Consider the following 14,063-nt stretch of genomic DNA (forward strand, 5'->3'; position numbering starts at 1 on the left):
AAACTGAACACAGTATTCGAGGTGCGGCCTCACCAGTGCCGAGTATCACTTAACGTTATATATCACTTAACGTTATACATCACTTAACGTTAATAAAAAGGTAAATCAATTATTGTTGGTGAAAGAGAAAGAAGAGTAAGCCAGCTACCCCCTCTTTGCCCAAGGTGACACAGTGTGGGCAGTCCCTGACTTCACCTGGCTGCTTTTGGCCACCAAAGCCAGTCTAACAAAGCAAATGTCCACAGAGATGCGTGAGCAGCAGAGACGTGTGTCCCCTCCAAGGGGCAGTAGGAAGGTTTGACTCCGCGTCCCCAGCTGCGGGTCACACACCCCACGGCCGAGAGAGCAACACCTTTCTCCTCCCAACACCTTTCTGCTACAGCAGCGCCTGGCTGCTGACAGCCGGTTTCTTTCCTGTGTACTTGACCGCCCTCTCCAGTCAACTCCATGCAGCAGCTCATCCATCCTTTTAAAAAGTCCGTTGCTTTTTGTTTACATTCTAATAAAACTACTTGAATTGTGCCCTTAGAAGTTCTTCGTGGTGTGTGGGCAGGGCTCCTTGTGTGGGGCAGTCCTAGGCACTTCTACCGCAAAGCTTGGGCTGTCTCAGGATCTCAGCACAACCTTTGGACGTGGATTTACAGGCAGGCAGAAACAATTTGCGTAGAATGTTCTAAAGAGCAAGAAATTAAGTAATGGGCTACAAAAAAATATGTTGAATTTTAGAAATTTCTGCCAGATACCAAGATGATGTAGGTGGAGCCACACACATTTTTCCCCTGCATCAGCAAAGCAACGCAGGCAACTGTATCATGCAGATGGTATTCCACGTAGCCAACCTTGATGGTTTTCATAGATGGCCTCCCAGCAAGTTTTACCACTGCAGGAATTTCTCACCAAACTCTCCTGTAATCTCCACAGAACACCCTAGCAAAAAAGCACAGTGCTTTGGGCAGGAATAGCTGGGAATGAAATACAAAGACAGGGAAACGGAACAGTCTCAGGACAGAACAGAACTGAACTAACCCAAACACATGCAAAGTCAATCCCCTCTATAGCGACTCTTTTCTGCAACACAGTGCTCATGCTAGGAAAACCTCAGGACTTGCTGCATTAGTTGTTACAGGCACGTCATTAACACATAGTTAAAACAGCAGCTGTATTTAGCCTTCAGGGAAGGAGAGAGAACAGCACAGTCAACATTTCTCTCTCTATTTATCCTCTACCCTGTCAAAGTCACTGTCAAGCAAACAGGTAGCAAAGCTCTAAGGAAAGCATGAGACAAACACTCCCCCTCCAACATTTCTACCTGTGGGCACTTTTCCCAAGGCCCAAGTGACTTCTTTGGACAAGTTCATCACTGAGTCCAAAGTCCCAAAATGGCATAGAGTAGAAAATGCTGGATTTAATATACTTTAAGTCGGTAGTTTTCAAAACGGAAGGTATTACGTAGTATTCTAGGAGTGTCTCTCATATATACATATATTATATGGCATTGTATATATGCATATTTATATATATATTTTACCAGGAGTAGTTAAAATAATTTATTTAATATAAAGCATGGATCTCAATGTGCTTTATAACCAGTTAAATCTCATAAGCACAGGAGAAATTAACTTAGACCCTTCCAGCTCCTCTTTTAGTTTTGCCTTAAGTTGAGGGTCACCTAAGGGCATGATGTGCATAGGCTTGGGCTTCCCCAGCTCAGCTGAGACCTTCTGGACCTCCAGGAAGTCTTCCCACAGCTCCTCAGCCCTTTGGACTCCCTGTCCTCCCGAAGACTGAACTGCTGAGTGCCAGAAATGTCATTACCTGTTTATGTTAGCCCAGTAGGGAGAACTACTGCTCGTTTGTAATCTGCAGGTGGGCTGTGCCAGTGACACTGTGCACGTGTCTCAGAGACAGCCCTCCGCACCCGCCCGGGGCCCGCCGGCACCCCTCGGAGCACGGCTTTCCACCTCATTTTCCCTCCCTTTGTGACCGTTTCCGTTTGTGCCACAAGAGAGCACTCGCGGTTTGACTACGGCACCGTTCACCTCCCCGCTGGGAAACGAGGGGTGGCCCAGAAAGGTGCGCGGAGTTCGGGAGTGGCAATGGCGAGGTCACGGGCCGCCTGGGCGCCAACGCCGCCCTGGAGCACAGGCTGCCTGCCGAACGACATCTCTTGTAACGGCCCCATTTCCTACATTTTCTGCTCTTCCTCCCCCCTAACGCAGAGTGGCGGTGCCGGTTTGTGACGAGTGGAGCCGGAAAGCTCACGCCAAGTTCTGCCTGGAGTGTCACGACTGCGTTTCGTAAGCTGCGGTTCCCCGTCTCCTGCCCCAGGGGCAGGGCCGCCCCCGGGCGATGGCCGGCTTCCCGGCCACACACCTGCACGGCACCAGCCTCCGGAGAGCCGGCAGCCGCCAGCGGGACAGCCCGCATACCGCGGCGGGGAGAGGCGGCCGCGGGCACGGCTCACCGGAAGGAAGTGACGGGGCGCCGCTGCCCCCGCTAATGGCCGCCGCGCCCCGGGGCAGGCCGCCACGCCAGCCCGCGGGCGGGCACGGCTCGCTCCCTCCCGCGGCACCGCGAAGCCGCCGCCGTATCGGTCCCCGCGCCACCCGCCCGCTGCAGGTGACGCCACCAGTCGCTTAGCGTTCCTTCAAGCACAGCCGAGGTACTGAGCACCCGCGGGCGGCCTCGCGCTTCCGGCACCCGCCCCAACCGCCACTCTGCCCCGCGCGGCGCCGGGGCCGGCCCCCACCGGCCCTGGAAGACCCCGCCGCGTTCCCCGCCCGCAGCCCGGCGCGCGTCAGCGGCACGGCGGCCCGGCTTTCCCCGGCTGCCCGCAGCCCGGCGGCACCGCCCCGCCCCGCCGCCAAGCCTAGTGGCAGCGGCGGCCCGTCACCGGCGGGGCGGCCCCGGCCCCGCCCCCCGCGCGGCGCCCTTAGCGGCGGCGGCGGGGCGCGGCGCGCAGAGCGGCGGCTGGCGGCGGCCCGGGCAGGATGACGGCGGTGACGGGCGCAGAGCGAGTCCGCGATGGCAGCTGCCACTTCCAGCGCTCCCGGCTCATCTGGATGATCGCCATCACCTTCGGCATGATCGTCCTCGGCGTAAGGAGCGGCGGGCGGGTGGGCGCGGGGCGGGGGCGGCGGGCCCCCTCGGGCCCTGGACGAGACGTGCGGGCCTGCGGCGGCTCCCCGTCACCCCCGGGGCTGTAGCTACAAAACTCACGGAGCGGGTCGGGACCCCCGTGGGTTTGCTGCCACCACAGCGGCGGCGGCCCTGAGCGGGGCTCGCAGGTAGCTCGGAGGCCGCAGGGTTTGTGGAACGGCTGCCTTCATAATCCCGGCGTCCGTGGAAACGCCACTGTCCGAAATAAACCGGGAGGGAAAGGAAGCCGAAGTGCTGGTTTGACCAGGTCAGCTCGTGAGGGAGCTGGACACATCCGTGAAGGAAGTTCAGAGAAAAACACAAAATACTTGAGTTGGATTCCAAGTGAAGCGAGGCTGTGGCCCTGAAGGCGTACAGCATCTCTGGGCACGGCTACAACCACCCAGGTGCCATAGCAGATGAAAGTGTCTTTAGCATTCACAAAATTGAAACCGCATTGTGCGTCGATAAAACTCGGTCTAGGACAGCTGTCAGTTATATCCATAAATAAGGTGCATTTGCAAGCGATGGCTTTAGTTACAGACTGTGTTAACTGGTAGTGTTGTTGGAAAACAGACTAGTTAAGTCACCATGTTGTCTTAATTTCTAAAAATGGATTTCAGCTGAGATAAGTCAGATTACTGGAGTGGGGAGATGATGACAGTTTTGATATATCTGACAAGTTTATGAAGGTCATCCATTGACTTCCACGTGTTGTAGTTTTTCTTCTATTTGCACGGATTTTCTACACGTGAGAACCACCACTGAAAAAATGATGGTCAAGGCAAGCCAAACAACTCACAAAACAGTTTTTGGACCATTTCAAGAAACAGAACGAGCTTTAAGCAGATTCCCTGTTTAAATCCATCATCTTGCCACATCCTTGGCATAGCCAAATTTACATATAGTTAGAAACTGCAGCATTGATACCAGAGGAAAGATAAGCCAGTGTGAACTTCGGCCTAGCTTAACGTTTACCTTACATCCCCAATGGACTCTAAAGTGCACAGCTCACTGACTCCCTGCTTCTCCACAGCTTGTTAAAATAAAGGTAGGCAGTGATAAGCACTGCGGACAACTCAGCGACAGGGAACATACCTGAACACTGCGTCCATCTTTGGTCTCGGGCTTTGTGCTCAATTATTTTCTGTGCCCTGTTCAAAATAGAAGAAAATCTGATATTTTCTTTTTTTAAGGGACAAAAGAAGAAAGACTGATCCCCTATTAATAGATAAATAGTTATTCCTCCTTCTCAGTCTAGTCATTGTTTGAATTCTTCAGGTCAGTTGCATCAAATTAACTTCATCAAATTAACTCAGGACAGAGACAATGTATTTTTTGCTGCTACCGTGTGTAATAGGTAACGAGCTTACAACTTACATGCCACTTAATGTGCAGATGCGCTCCTCGTACACAGATAGCAACCTTAAACTTATCACCTTGGCATCTTGTATGTCAAGGAAAAGAAATTTCATAGGTTTGAATCTTCTTAAGTAAGTGTACTTTAGAAGGCTAGTGGTCTTGTTGTTGAAGAATATGCGTCTTGGACAAGGTTAATGGAATGAAAGAGTTGACGTACTCTGAATAGATGAGCCCTAAATCGTGTTCGACAGACATGGGGGGTGGGGGAGCAAAAAGAAAGCTAGTTTGAAGGTTGAATTGATAGTAATTCTACCCTGAAGTAAGCTAACTAACTAATTTTTTTTTTTATTTAAGTGGGTAACGCTTTGGCCTTCAACCATACCTTATAGCTACTTGGGAATATTTGGTAGCTTCCTTAATTATTTAGTGGAAAACCACCACAAATGGGTATGCTATGGGTAAGTTGTATTTGACTGTATAATTATTTTGCATCTCTCCTGTTGCCTCTCTGATTCTTCTGCTTAGTCTGTGTTAACAAGCTTTCCTGTAACTCAGTTGTTAATTACATTTAAGGAGCTCTCCTTTCAAGCTCATTACAACTAAGGGTGTGGGGTATTAAGTATGTAGAAGACCAGACAGGCTAAGACCAGTATGAAAGTTTAAAAATTCAACTTAGAATTTGGCATCTGTGTTGTTATAGTGGGAAAGGAAAGAAAATTAAGATACTACTTTTGGAGACAGTTATTAGTCCATATGTAAACTTATATTTGTAACATCTCCTAAAAGTGGTTCTTTTGTCAAATTGTTACTCAAGCAGTCTAATTCTTTCTTCAGGAGTCTTCTTTTTCCAGCTTCAATTAAAGAACATTTTCTACCCTGCTAACTTATCCTGATCCTGTCCATGTGAGAAATAACCTGCTGAAGAAACTGCATAGCGTTAGGTTTTGCTGGGTTACAAAACTTAGGTTTTTGTTATTTTAATTAACAAAAGAGCTGGAAAACACTTGCCTATAACTAGGTCTCTCACTTGCTGACTTCCTGTAAAGACAGGAAGACAGCAAGATTTTCTGGTTTATTTTACTATGCATCATGTGGAAGTTAAGCCTTCATCTTTGCTCAGAGAATCTTTTGCTTTAGGAAGGTATTGAATTGATCCTAACTGAATATCCTAACTTTCTTTTTAAAAAAGTTTCTATATGAAAATCTATAGACCAAGTTTTGACTAATCAAGTCATATTATATATTCTGAATCTATACACACAGTTGTTTTCATAGAACTAAATCTATGAAAACATCAGTAACTCATTAGGACCACTAAAAATACTTGTGTAAGTAAAAGGAGATTTTTGCATGCTTAACTAAGATTAACTTAGTACTGCTTTCACTAAGCATTTGGCTTTTTGGCTTAATCAAGTGCTGAAATTTTTGGAAACATGCAGTAGATACTCGAAATGGCAGGTCCAGGCATATTGTGTGAGTTACAGTTCCTCTAACTGTCTCAGTGGACTTTAGTTTCTTTTAAGACTACGCATGTTTGTGGTTTTTTTTTTTTCCCCCTAAGATAAGAAAGACACCTCACTGTCTAGGTTAAAGTGAGATGTCACTTCTATGCTTCCAGTTTTACATTCTCTGCATAATGCATCCTGGATACTACAGTCTTCTCCCTAATTTTCAACAAAATAAAACATGTTTTCTTTTATTAGGTTCTGGATATCCTGGTTGATTCACATAGTAGAAGCCTTCTATGGTGTTAAGTTATGCCAGTAAGTCGTCCCCTCCCCTCACCCCAATGTAGATTCTCTGCAAAGGATTTCTGTTACAAGTGACATAAGCTACAGACTGATATTGATGGTTCTCACAGCAATATTAGTTCAGAGGATACTGCTAAAATTCTTGCTGCAGTGACAGTTTGCTATCCTCCCCAAGAGGTTACTGCAAATTCTGCTAGTGGTTACTGTTGTACAGGGTGGCAAAAGCAAGGGGTGGCAACTCGCAGAACTGGCAGCAGCAAGGTTTGCCAGAGCTTGTCTGTCTGCCTCTGAACTCACTGTTCGCTGGGTAACATTGCGCTTTAGGAAGCGGAGAGAACAATAGATAGTGTAGAAATAGCCTGATAACGTCAGGCGTTACAACTTCATCAGATCTAACCTCATCAGAATTTTGAGACTGCTAATTACCTGCTTAAATGATTGCATCTATATTGTGAGAATACAATCGGGCACTTCCATTTGGGACTATTTAAGATCTGCTTGTATCTGCAGGTTTGTGGGATAAAATACTTTGACTAGGCAGGCTATAAAAGTAAGGCCAACTAAGTCTTACATTAGGATAACAAATTATTTGGAAAGGTATGCTGTCCAAACACATCGTCCTTCTGTTCATTTGAGTTTTGTTTGTAATAATTCAGAAGAATGTAGATACTGGTTTTCATGCTCTACCGAGTAGATGGACAGTCTGTTTGCCATTGTAAAAATGGTGGGGTTCCATTTCATTTAGTTCAGTTCACAGCTGTCTGTCACAGGCTCCTCAGGTAATATCTCTTGGAGGCAAAGGGATTTTGTTCCATGGAAAGCTATTTAAGGTGGTTCTCAAGATAACAGAATATGGACGAACATTTTCTGCCTTCAGAATGGGAGTTAGTAATAAATTTTTTACCCGGCCCCATTTTTAAATTATGTAGCTTTAAAGTTAAAGCTTTAATTCTGATTCTGCAGATAAATAGGTATATAGGCTTAAGGTGATTTTTAAGTACGAGGGAACTTTATTACTAGTGAATGTACCAAATGGGTGTATTGTAATCAAATTAAGTAATGAAGTTTTACAGAGTAGTGTTAAAGCCCGAAAGAAAGAGAGAGCATAGATTGCCTGCCCATCATCATCTCTTCAGGCATACTTCTGTAGATTTCTAAACAGTTGTACTTTACTATAAGCACCAAACACCATATACTGTTTATTGATATAAAAGTGATGTCTGCGTATGAACATCACACAGGAGGCATGAGGAAGAACTAGGGAGGAAGCAGATACAAATTTGTTAATCAATAGTAGTACTGTCATGTGCTGTTGGCCTGTGTTTCTGCCTATGGTCTATTCAAGTAAGCTTGCTTTATATAAACAGGTAAATTTCTTAAGCCCTAGTTTTCCAGTTTCTGCACTGATTTGGAAACACTGCAGCTGGGATTATAAAAAAAGGTTTTCACAGCTGGTAAGACAATTTAAGAATGAACATTAGGAAATGTGTTAATCAATACCTGTTACACAATCATTTTGTACGTGTAGAGGCTATGGAACAATTAACAGCTGAACTGTTCTAGCAGAGGTCAGTAGAGGGAGCTCTCTTGTAAACTAATTACTTGGAGCATAGTTACGCTTGACATAATTGTTTACTGGAAAAGTGAAATCCATTGGTTTTGCTATCATGTTTATACTCATTCTTTTCTCTGAAAATTCAGTAGTATTTTTCAACAACAATGAAGTGGAGGAAAAAGTGACATTTTTTGTAATATACAGAAAAATTCACATATGCTGAGTTAAAACTGACTGACATAGGAAGGTCTCTGCTTCATAAATCAATTCAGGTGTCTTCAGCCCCCTGTATTTTTCTAGCCATAAATTCAGGTAACAGTGCTTCTCCATACTGCATCGCACAAGAATTGTCAGGCCTCTTTGCCCTGCTAGCATACGGTCTACCTTCAGTGACAGTAGTCAACAAGAAATTACATACAGACTTGTGTATTAAGATTAGTATTAAGCTACTCTAATTTCTTGGTTCTTTGTACATAGACTTTTAGAATAAGTCATTTCAAATAGTATAGACTGAGATTGCAATTTATATATTATTGAGGAAATTGTATGCATGAAATCTCTGAAAGAACCTTTGTTCCGTAGATAGTATAAAATCCACCAAGATCACAAGAACTGGTATGTTTAGTTAGTACAGGAAATAAGTCTCCATAGATTGAAATTAATGATGCTAAGTTCAAATGTTTTAATCAAGTCTGATGTATCAAGGATGGGTAGAAATACCTAACCTTACTTTGTAAGTATCACAGTATAGTCTGCAATACCATAAGTTTTTTAACGCATTTTATGCTTTCGTTAACGTTACAGATCTAAAGGAATCACTGACCCGGCAGTTCAGTTTCACTGGTTCATTCAGACACTTCTATTTGGGTATGCTTCCTTTGGTCTTCTGGTGTCTTACAAACCTGCCGCCAAGAAGCACTACTAGAAGACAGTGAAAGAAGTCACTTCTCACATTCTTCATCCTCATTTTTCAGAAAATATCCTCACTTACTTGTCTAGGTGCTGTTATTAGCTATATTACATTCCTGCTACATGATGCAGTGCCCTTCTACCCAAGTAACTCTATTACTAAATAAGACAATTATAATTCACAGGGCCCTTTGGATAGTTCAGTAGAAATTCAGCCCTTCAGTCTTGGCACTGCCAAAGTTTAATGCCATTTATTATGCAAGAAGCCAAAAGTTGCTCCTCTGCAGTTTTTCACATAGATTGTATACTCTGATTGTCATTGAAAAGTCCCTGACAGCTGGTAGTAGTGGCTGATAAATTACCTTTTCACATGGAGGAATTTTCTTTTACAACAGGGAGAGTTATTTACAGCCACAAGGCAACTTGCACCTGTTTTGTGATAGGATTTAAATTTACCTATATTTTCTCTACAGGATGTTTTACTGACTTTTTTGTTGTTATTGTTGTTAGAGCCTGGTCTTTGTACTTTGTTTTGTCAACTTACTTTCTTCCACAAAGGACAGACCACTGTATTGCTGCAGGCACATTAAAAGGCCAAGGCTCAGTTCAGGTTGAGGTGCAGTGATGAGCTTGGATACATAAAGCACTTTAACTTGGTTTAATACATGTGCCTTAAATTCCATGCAGCATGACCTCATCTTTTGAATGAAGATTTTAATCTTTGAGTTAGTATAGCATAAAGTAGTAATCCTGTAGCTTTGAGGGCAGCTTTTCCAAAAAGTAATTTATTATCCAAGAAAAAAGAAAAAATCAATTAGCATTCCAAAACTTAGCTGAAAATTTTATATTTGTGAATGAAATTAGGTGTAGTGTGTAAACATACACCACTGTTTCCCAGATGCTGATGTCCAAATTTATGATTGAGAGACCATCTTAAGCACCCCTCACAGAGCACTTCCTGTATGCGTAGTGAGCCTTTTATCATACTGTCTTTTACTTTTGAATATTTAAACAAGAACTTAGCCTGTTTTGTTTTAGCACTTTTAAAAGTAATAACTATTTAAAATAGTAACTATGGTGCGGGGAGAAGTTTTACCACGCCACCTGTGGTGCTGCTGTCCTGGAAGAAAGGACAAGAAAAGGTTGTTCTTCCTCTAACAAAGAGCTCCATGAGGCAGTAACAAATAAACTTATGCCTTGTGCAGTACCTACAGACTGTAACACTTCCGATGGAGAAGTCTTATTCAAGCACAGGTACATAAAATTTTTGCTTTTCAGTGGGTACTAAAAGCATGGAGAGCTGAAGGGTTTGAAGTGGTGGTTTGTTTCGGTTTGTTTTTTTTTTTTTTTTTTAAATGGCAAACTGATAACATCAACATTTTGTAGAGAAGTAGAAACTTATGTTTAGTGGCTAGAAATCCAACAGGAATGTCAAGAGCCTGAGCTATGTTTTACTTTGTAACCTTTTATCTTAGTCTGTGACCCTGGAATAAAGATTTTAAAAAAAGTGAAGTAGTTGTTTTTCTTTTTAATTTATCCTGGAAACAAATGTCTATACGAAATATATAGGCATCATCTTTACACCAATATCAGTATTCACACTTGGAACATATATAGCCAGGATCAGCTGGCTGTATGCTTTCCAGAGTAGGTGCCACAGAAGTCTAGTATTTCTAACAAGGCAAGGTATTGATGTGACTGTCTCTACAAAAAAAAAAAAATTCTCCATGGCAGTAAAACATGTATAGGTATAATACTTTGTGTTTCAAGATGAATTCTAATTGAATGCTTAATGAGCGTTAACTTAAGAATGTGAAGGGATAAAAGGAATAAATTTGGTTCAACACTGTCATGATAAAGTTCCTGTACGGAGGAAAAGGTGTAACAATAACACCAAGGCTAGTTAAAGACTTTTCTTCTTAATAGGCATTTTTGTCTGTTGTTGTTTGCCACTATTCACTTTCCATCAGTGGAGCTGTAAGTAAGGTCAGAACTGCTACGCTAGCTTCCCCTCCCAGCGCCAGCCTGCACACCAAGCGCGCGCGATGCTCACTGTCGGAGCTTTCACAGCCCTTCCGTGAGGGCTCTGGAATGGCTATGGATAAATCACAGCTTTGGGAAGTTAACAGCTTACTGTTAGACTCAACTTAATTAGAAGGGCTTCTTTTCAGCAGGGCAATGGTAAAAGCTTCCTCAGTGCAGCCCAAGGAAGCTATAAAAGAAAAAAAAATGTAGTCAATTTATAACTGCCTTAGTTCAAAAATATTTCCAAGTTAGAACAAGTTTTAGCCAGAGACTGGCATCAGTAGATTTTTCCTGAAGCCTCTCGGGGGGGGGGTGAGTGTTGTTTGGTTTGGGGCGGGGGGGGTTTAGCTTGTCAGATCTCAGCAGCTCTCTGGAGGTTTTGGGCATTCCTTATCAAACTTTTTAGAAATGCAACTATGTCGTATTCCTCTGTCTTCAAACATTTTCTCTTCCCTACCCTTGCTTGGCAGCAGTTCAGGTTTGGTTTTTTTTTTTAAAAAAAAGTATTTACTCTCAGCCTCTGTCCCAGAGCACGGATGCCTGTTTTCTAATGCTTTTGAAGCCCATGAGATCCCCAACTCAAAATCCGAGAAGCATGGGATAAGCAATGCTGACTAGCTTTTGATGTAAAATAGCCTTGAGGAAAAGAAAGAAACCTGCAGAATGAGAAGATTCAAAATAATATTGAGATACCAATGTTTGTTGAATGTCTGTTTATAGTATCCCTAACATTGCAGCAGGATAAACATACCATAATACTTTACAACACTATTAGTTAAAAAAAGCCCCTAGAAGCATGAATCCAGGTCAACAACTCACGAAGCCCCTAAGGAGACATCATTCATGGCTAGTAACAGGCTCTTCGAAACAGCGCTGATGTCACCAGACATAGGCATTTCTCCAGGCTGTCCAAATAGCGACAATAAAGGATTACTCTTAATCATGTAGAGCGATTCTTTCCACTGCAATCAAAATACCCTTTCCACAACAAAAGGGGAGAGCAACAGAGGTGTACCCCTTATGTTCTTACGGCAGCTCAAAGGCTAGACTGAGTGTGAAACCATCTCCCACATCAACACCCAACCCACCCGGCCTGCCAAAAGAATACACTCGCAAACGCTAGTACCTCACTGTAGAAAAAAAAGTTTCAAAATATTACTTCCCACCAAAAGGAAAACCAAATGAAACTTAGAGAAGGGCTTTTGCCATTAAAGAACACCACTAAATAAGAAGATAAATCACCAAGAAAGCTAAGCTGACATTAAGAAAGGTTTTTCAGGATGGATATTTCTGCCAACTATGCTACTGCAGACAGTACTGAAGAGAAATAAATACCGGTTAGCCATCCATTTCAAATCGAAAACAAGAAAAAAAAAACCCTTGCTATGAAAGCCTATGTGCAAAACCGGGTATGCTTTATGCTAATAATGTAAAGTAGATGCCAAGAAAATTTAAAACAACAATGCCTCTTTCTTTTTTCTAGGCATATACAAAAATAAGTCATTATTTATTTGACCTGCATTGGTGATCAAAAGAAATTTCATACAAATCACAAATAACCACATCGCTTACAACAGTGCTTTTATGCTGTGATTGCTTGGTAACTTTGTTACAGGAGAAAACACAAAGAAACTACCCAGATCCATTTCCACCTTTAAATCATAATATATGGGAATATATGGAAATGAGTGTAATGTACTTTTTAAAGTAAGGCAAGTAACCCAGATCAGCACGTTTGGCAAATCACTGCTCAAATCAAGCTCTGTTGATGAGAAGCTGGGTCAGGAAATGCAGCATCAGCTGAGAAACTTTGCTGACTCTGAACAGAGGCAATGAGATTTCTCCCATCTGTTTCCAAGAACTGTTTCTAAAGCCTTAAGGGCTGTAGCTCATTTTCACAAGGGAGCGATGAAAAACCTCTCTCAGGATCACAATACGTTGTCTTGCTTTGCCTCTCTTTCATGCTGACCTAGATTTTTCAGAACACAACAGGAGTCAACTGGGCCAGCCTTTGGAAATACCCAAGGGTTGGTTCATTGAGGACATTTATTTGCCCTGGGGCTGGGCAGCTGGTCTCCTGAATGGCAACAGAGCCCGGTTAAAGCTGGGGGAACGGCCTCCTTGACCATTGTCATAGAGTCTGCAGTAAGTTTGACCACTATAGGCAAAGTCTTTGAAGTCCTACAGTCTGCTGCTTGTGGGCATTCTGGCACGATCTCTGGGGTGGGGGGGCAGAAATTGCAGACCTTCCACAGAAATACAGTAGATTTTAGAGGAACATGTTATGGAAAGCAACTGTTAGCTCACTGATTTTAAGGTTTTCAGACAAATGACCTTTGCAAAGAAAAAAGTAACTACTGCAGTAATGTTCCCATGAATGAGAGAATCTGAATTATATGTTCCTTCTGTATTTATACCTCATGTTTGAATAAAGAGAGGGGAACATCAATTCACATTTTTTAATTACAGTACTGTTGCATATGAGCCTCATTAATGAGGCTGTCAGTCTCATTTCATTATTTACAAGGCTATGCAGTTTAAAAAATCATTTGCTTTTTTGCTTGTTAATTACAAGCACATTTTTATTCCCTTGCCTCCCAGCAGGTGATCTCCTGTTCTGGTTTCGGCTGGGCTAGTTAGATTTCTTCCTAGTGCTGTGTTTTGGATTTAGTATGAGACGAATGTTGATAACACACTGATGTTTTAGTTGTTGCTAAGTACCTTGCTAAGTCAAGGACTTTCCAGCTTCCCATGCTCTGCCAGGTGCACAAGAAGCTGGGAGGGAGCACAGCCAGGAGGGAGCACAGCTAACCCAACTGACCAGCGGGGTATTCCATACCATGTGACGTCATGCTCAGTATATAAATAGGAGGTGTGGTCCAGGAAGTAGCGATCGCTGTTTGGGTATTACTCGCTGTGTGGTGAGCAATTGCATTGTGCATCACTCATTTTGTATATTCTTTTATTATTATTATTTTCCTATCCTTTTCTGTTCTATTAAACTGTCTTTATCTCAATCCACAAATTTTACTTTTTTTTTCCGATTCTCTCCCCCATCCCACTGTGGGGATGGGGGGAGTGAGCGAGCGGCTGTGTGGTGTTTGGCTGCCTGCCAGGTTAAACCACAACATCTCCACATACAAAATAAAGAGATATTTCTAGAGGTTTTTTTAATGACTCCACTCATTTGAGGACTTAATGAAAACTTTTGGCATATGGCCAACAGCATATACATTCAGTTTATCTTGCCAGCAACATATTTATTCAGACTGGTGCCTGTATGCAAGGCCTGCATGAACAGTTCAAGAAATTGTCATGGTTTG

General features: G+C 43.1%; 1 protein-coding gene across 1 annotated transcript; it reads left to right on the top strand.

Annotated features, from left to right (window-relative positions):
• Positions 1-2,914: 2,914 nt before the first annotated feature.
• Positions 2,915-10,227, top strand: TMEM254 (transmembrane protein 254). The gene is made up of 4 exons (XM_075154373.1): positions 2,915-3,098; positions 4,855-4,958; positions 6,204-6,263; positions 8,611-10,227. The coding sequence occupies exons 1-4, from the start codon at positions 2,991-2,993 to the stop codon at positions 8,729-8,731; spliced, it is 393 nt and encodes a 130-aa protein (XP_075010474.1). The 5' UTR covers positions 2,915-2,990; the 3' UTR covers positions 8,732-10,227.
• The last annotated feature ends 3,836 nt before the right edge of the window (positions 10,228-14,063 follow it).

Source organism: Calonectris borealis, chromosome 7 (genome assembly GCF_964195595.1).
Source record: "Calonectris borealis chromosome 7, bCalBor7.hap1.2, whole genome shotgun sequence".
Taxonomy (NCBI): domain Eukaryota; kingdom Metazoa; phylum Chordata; class Aves; order Procellariiformes; family Procellariidae; genus Calonectris; species Calonectris borealis.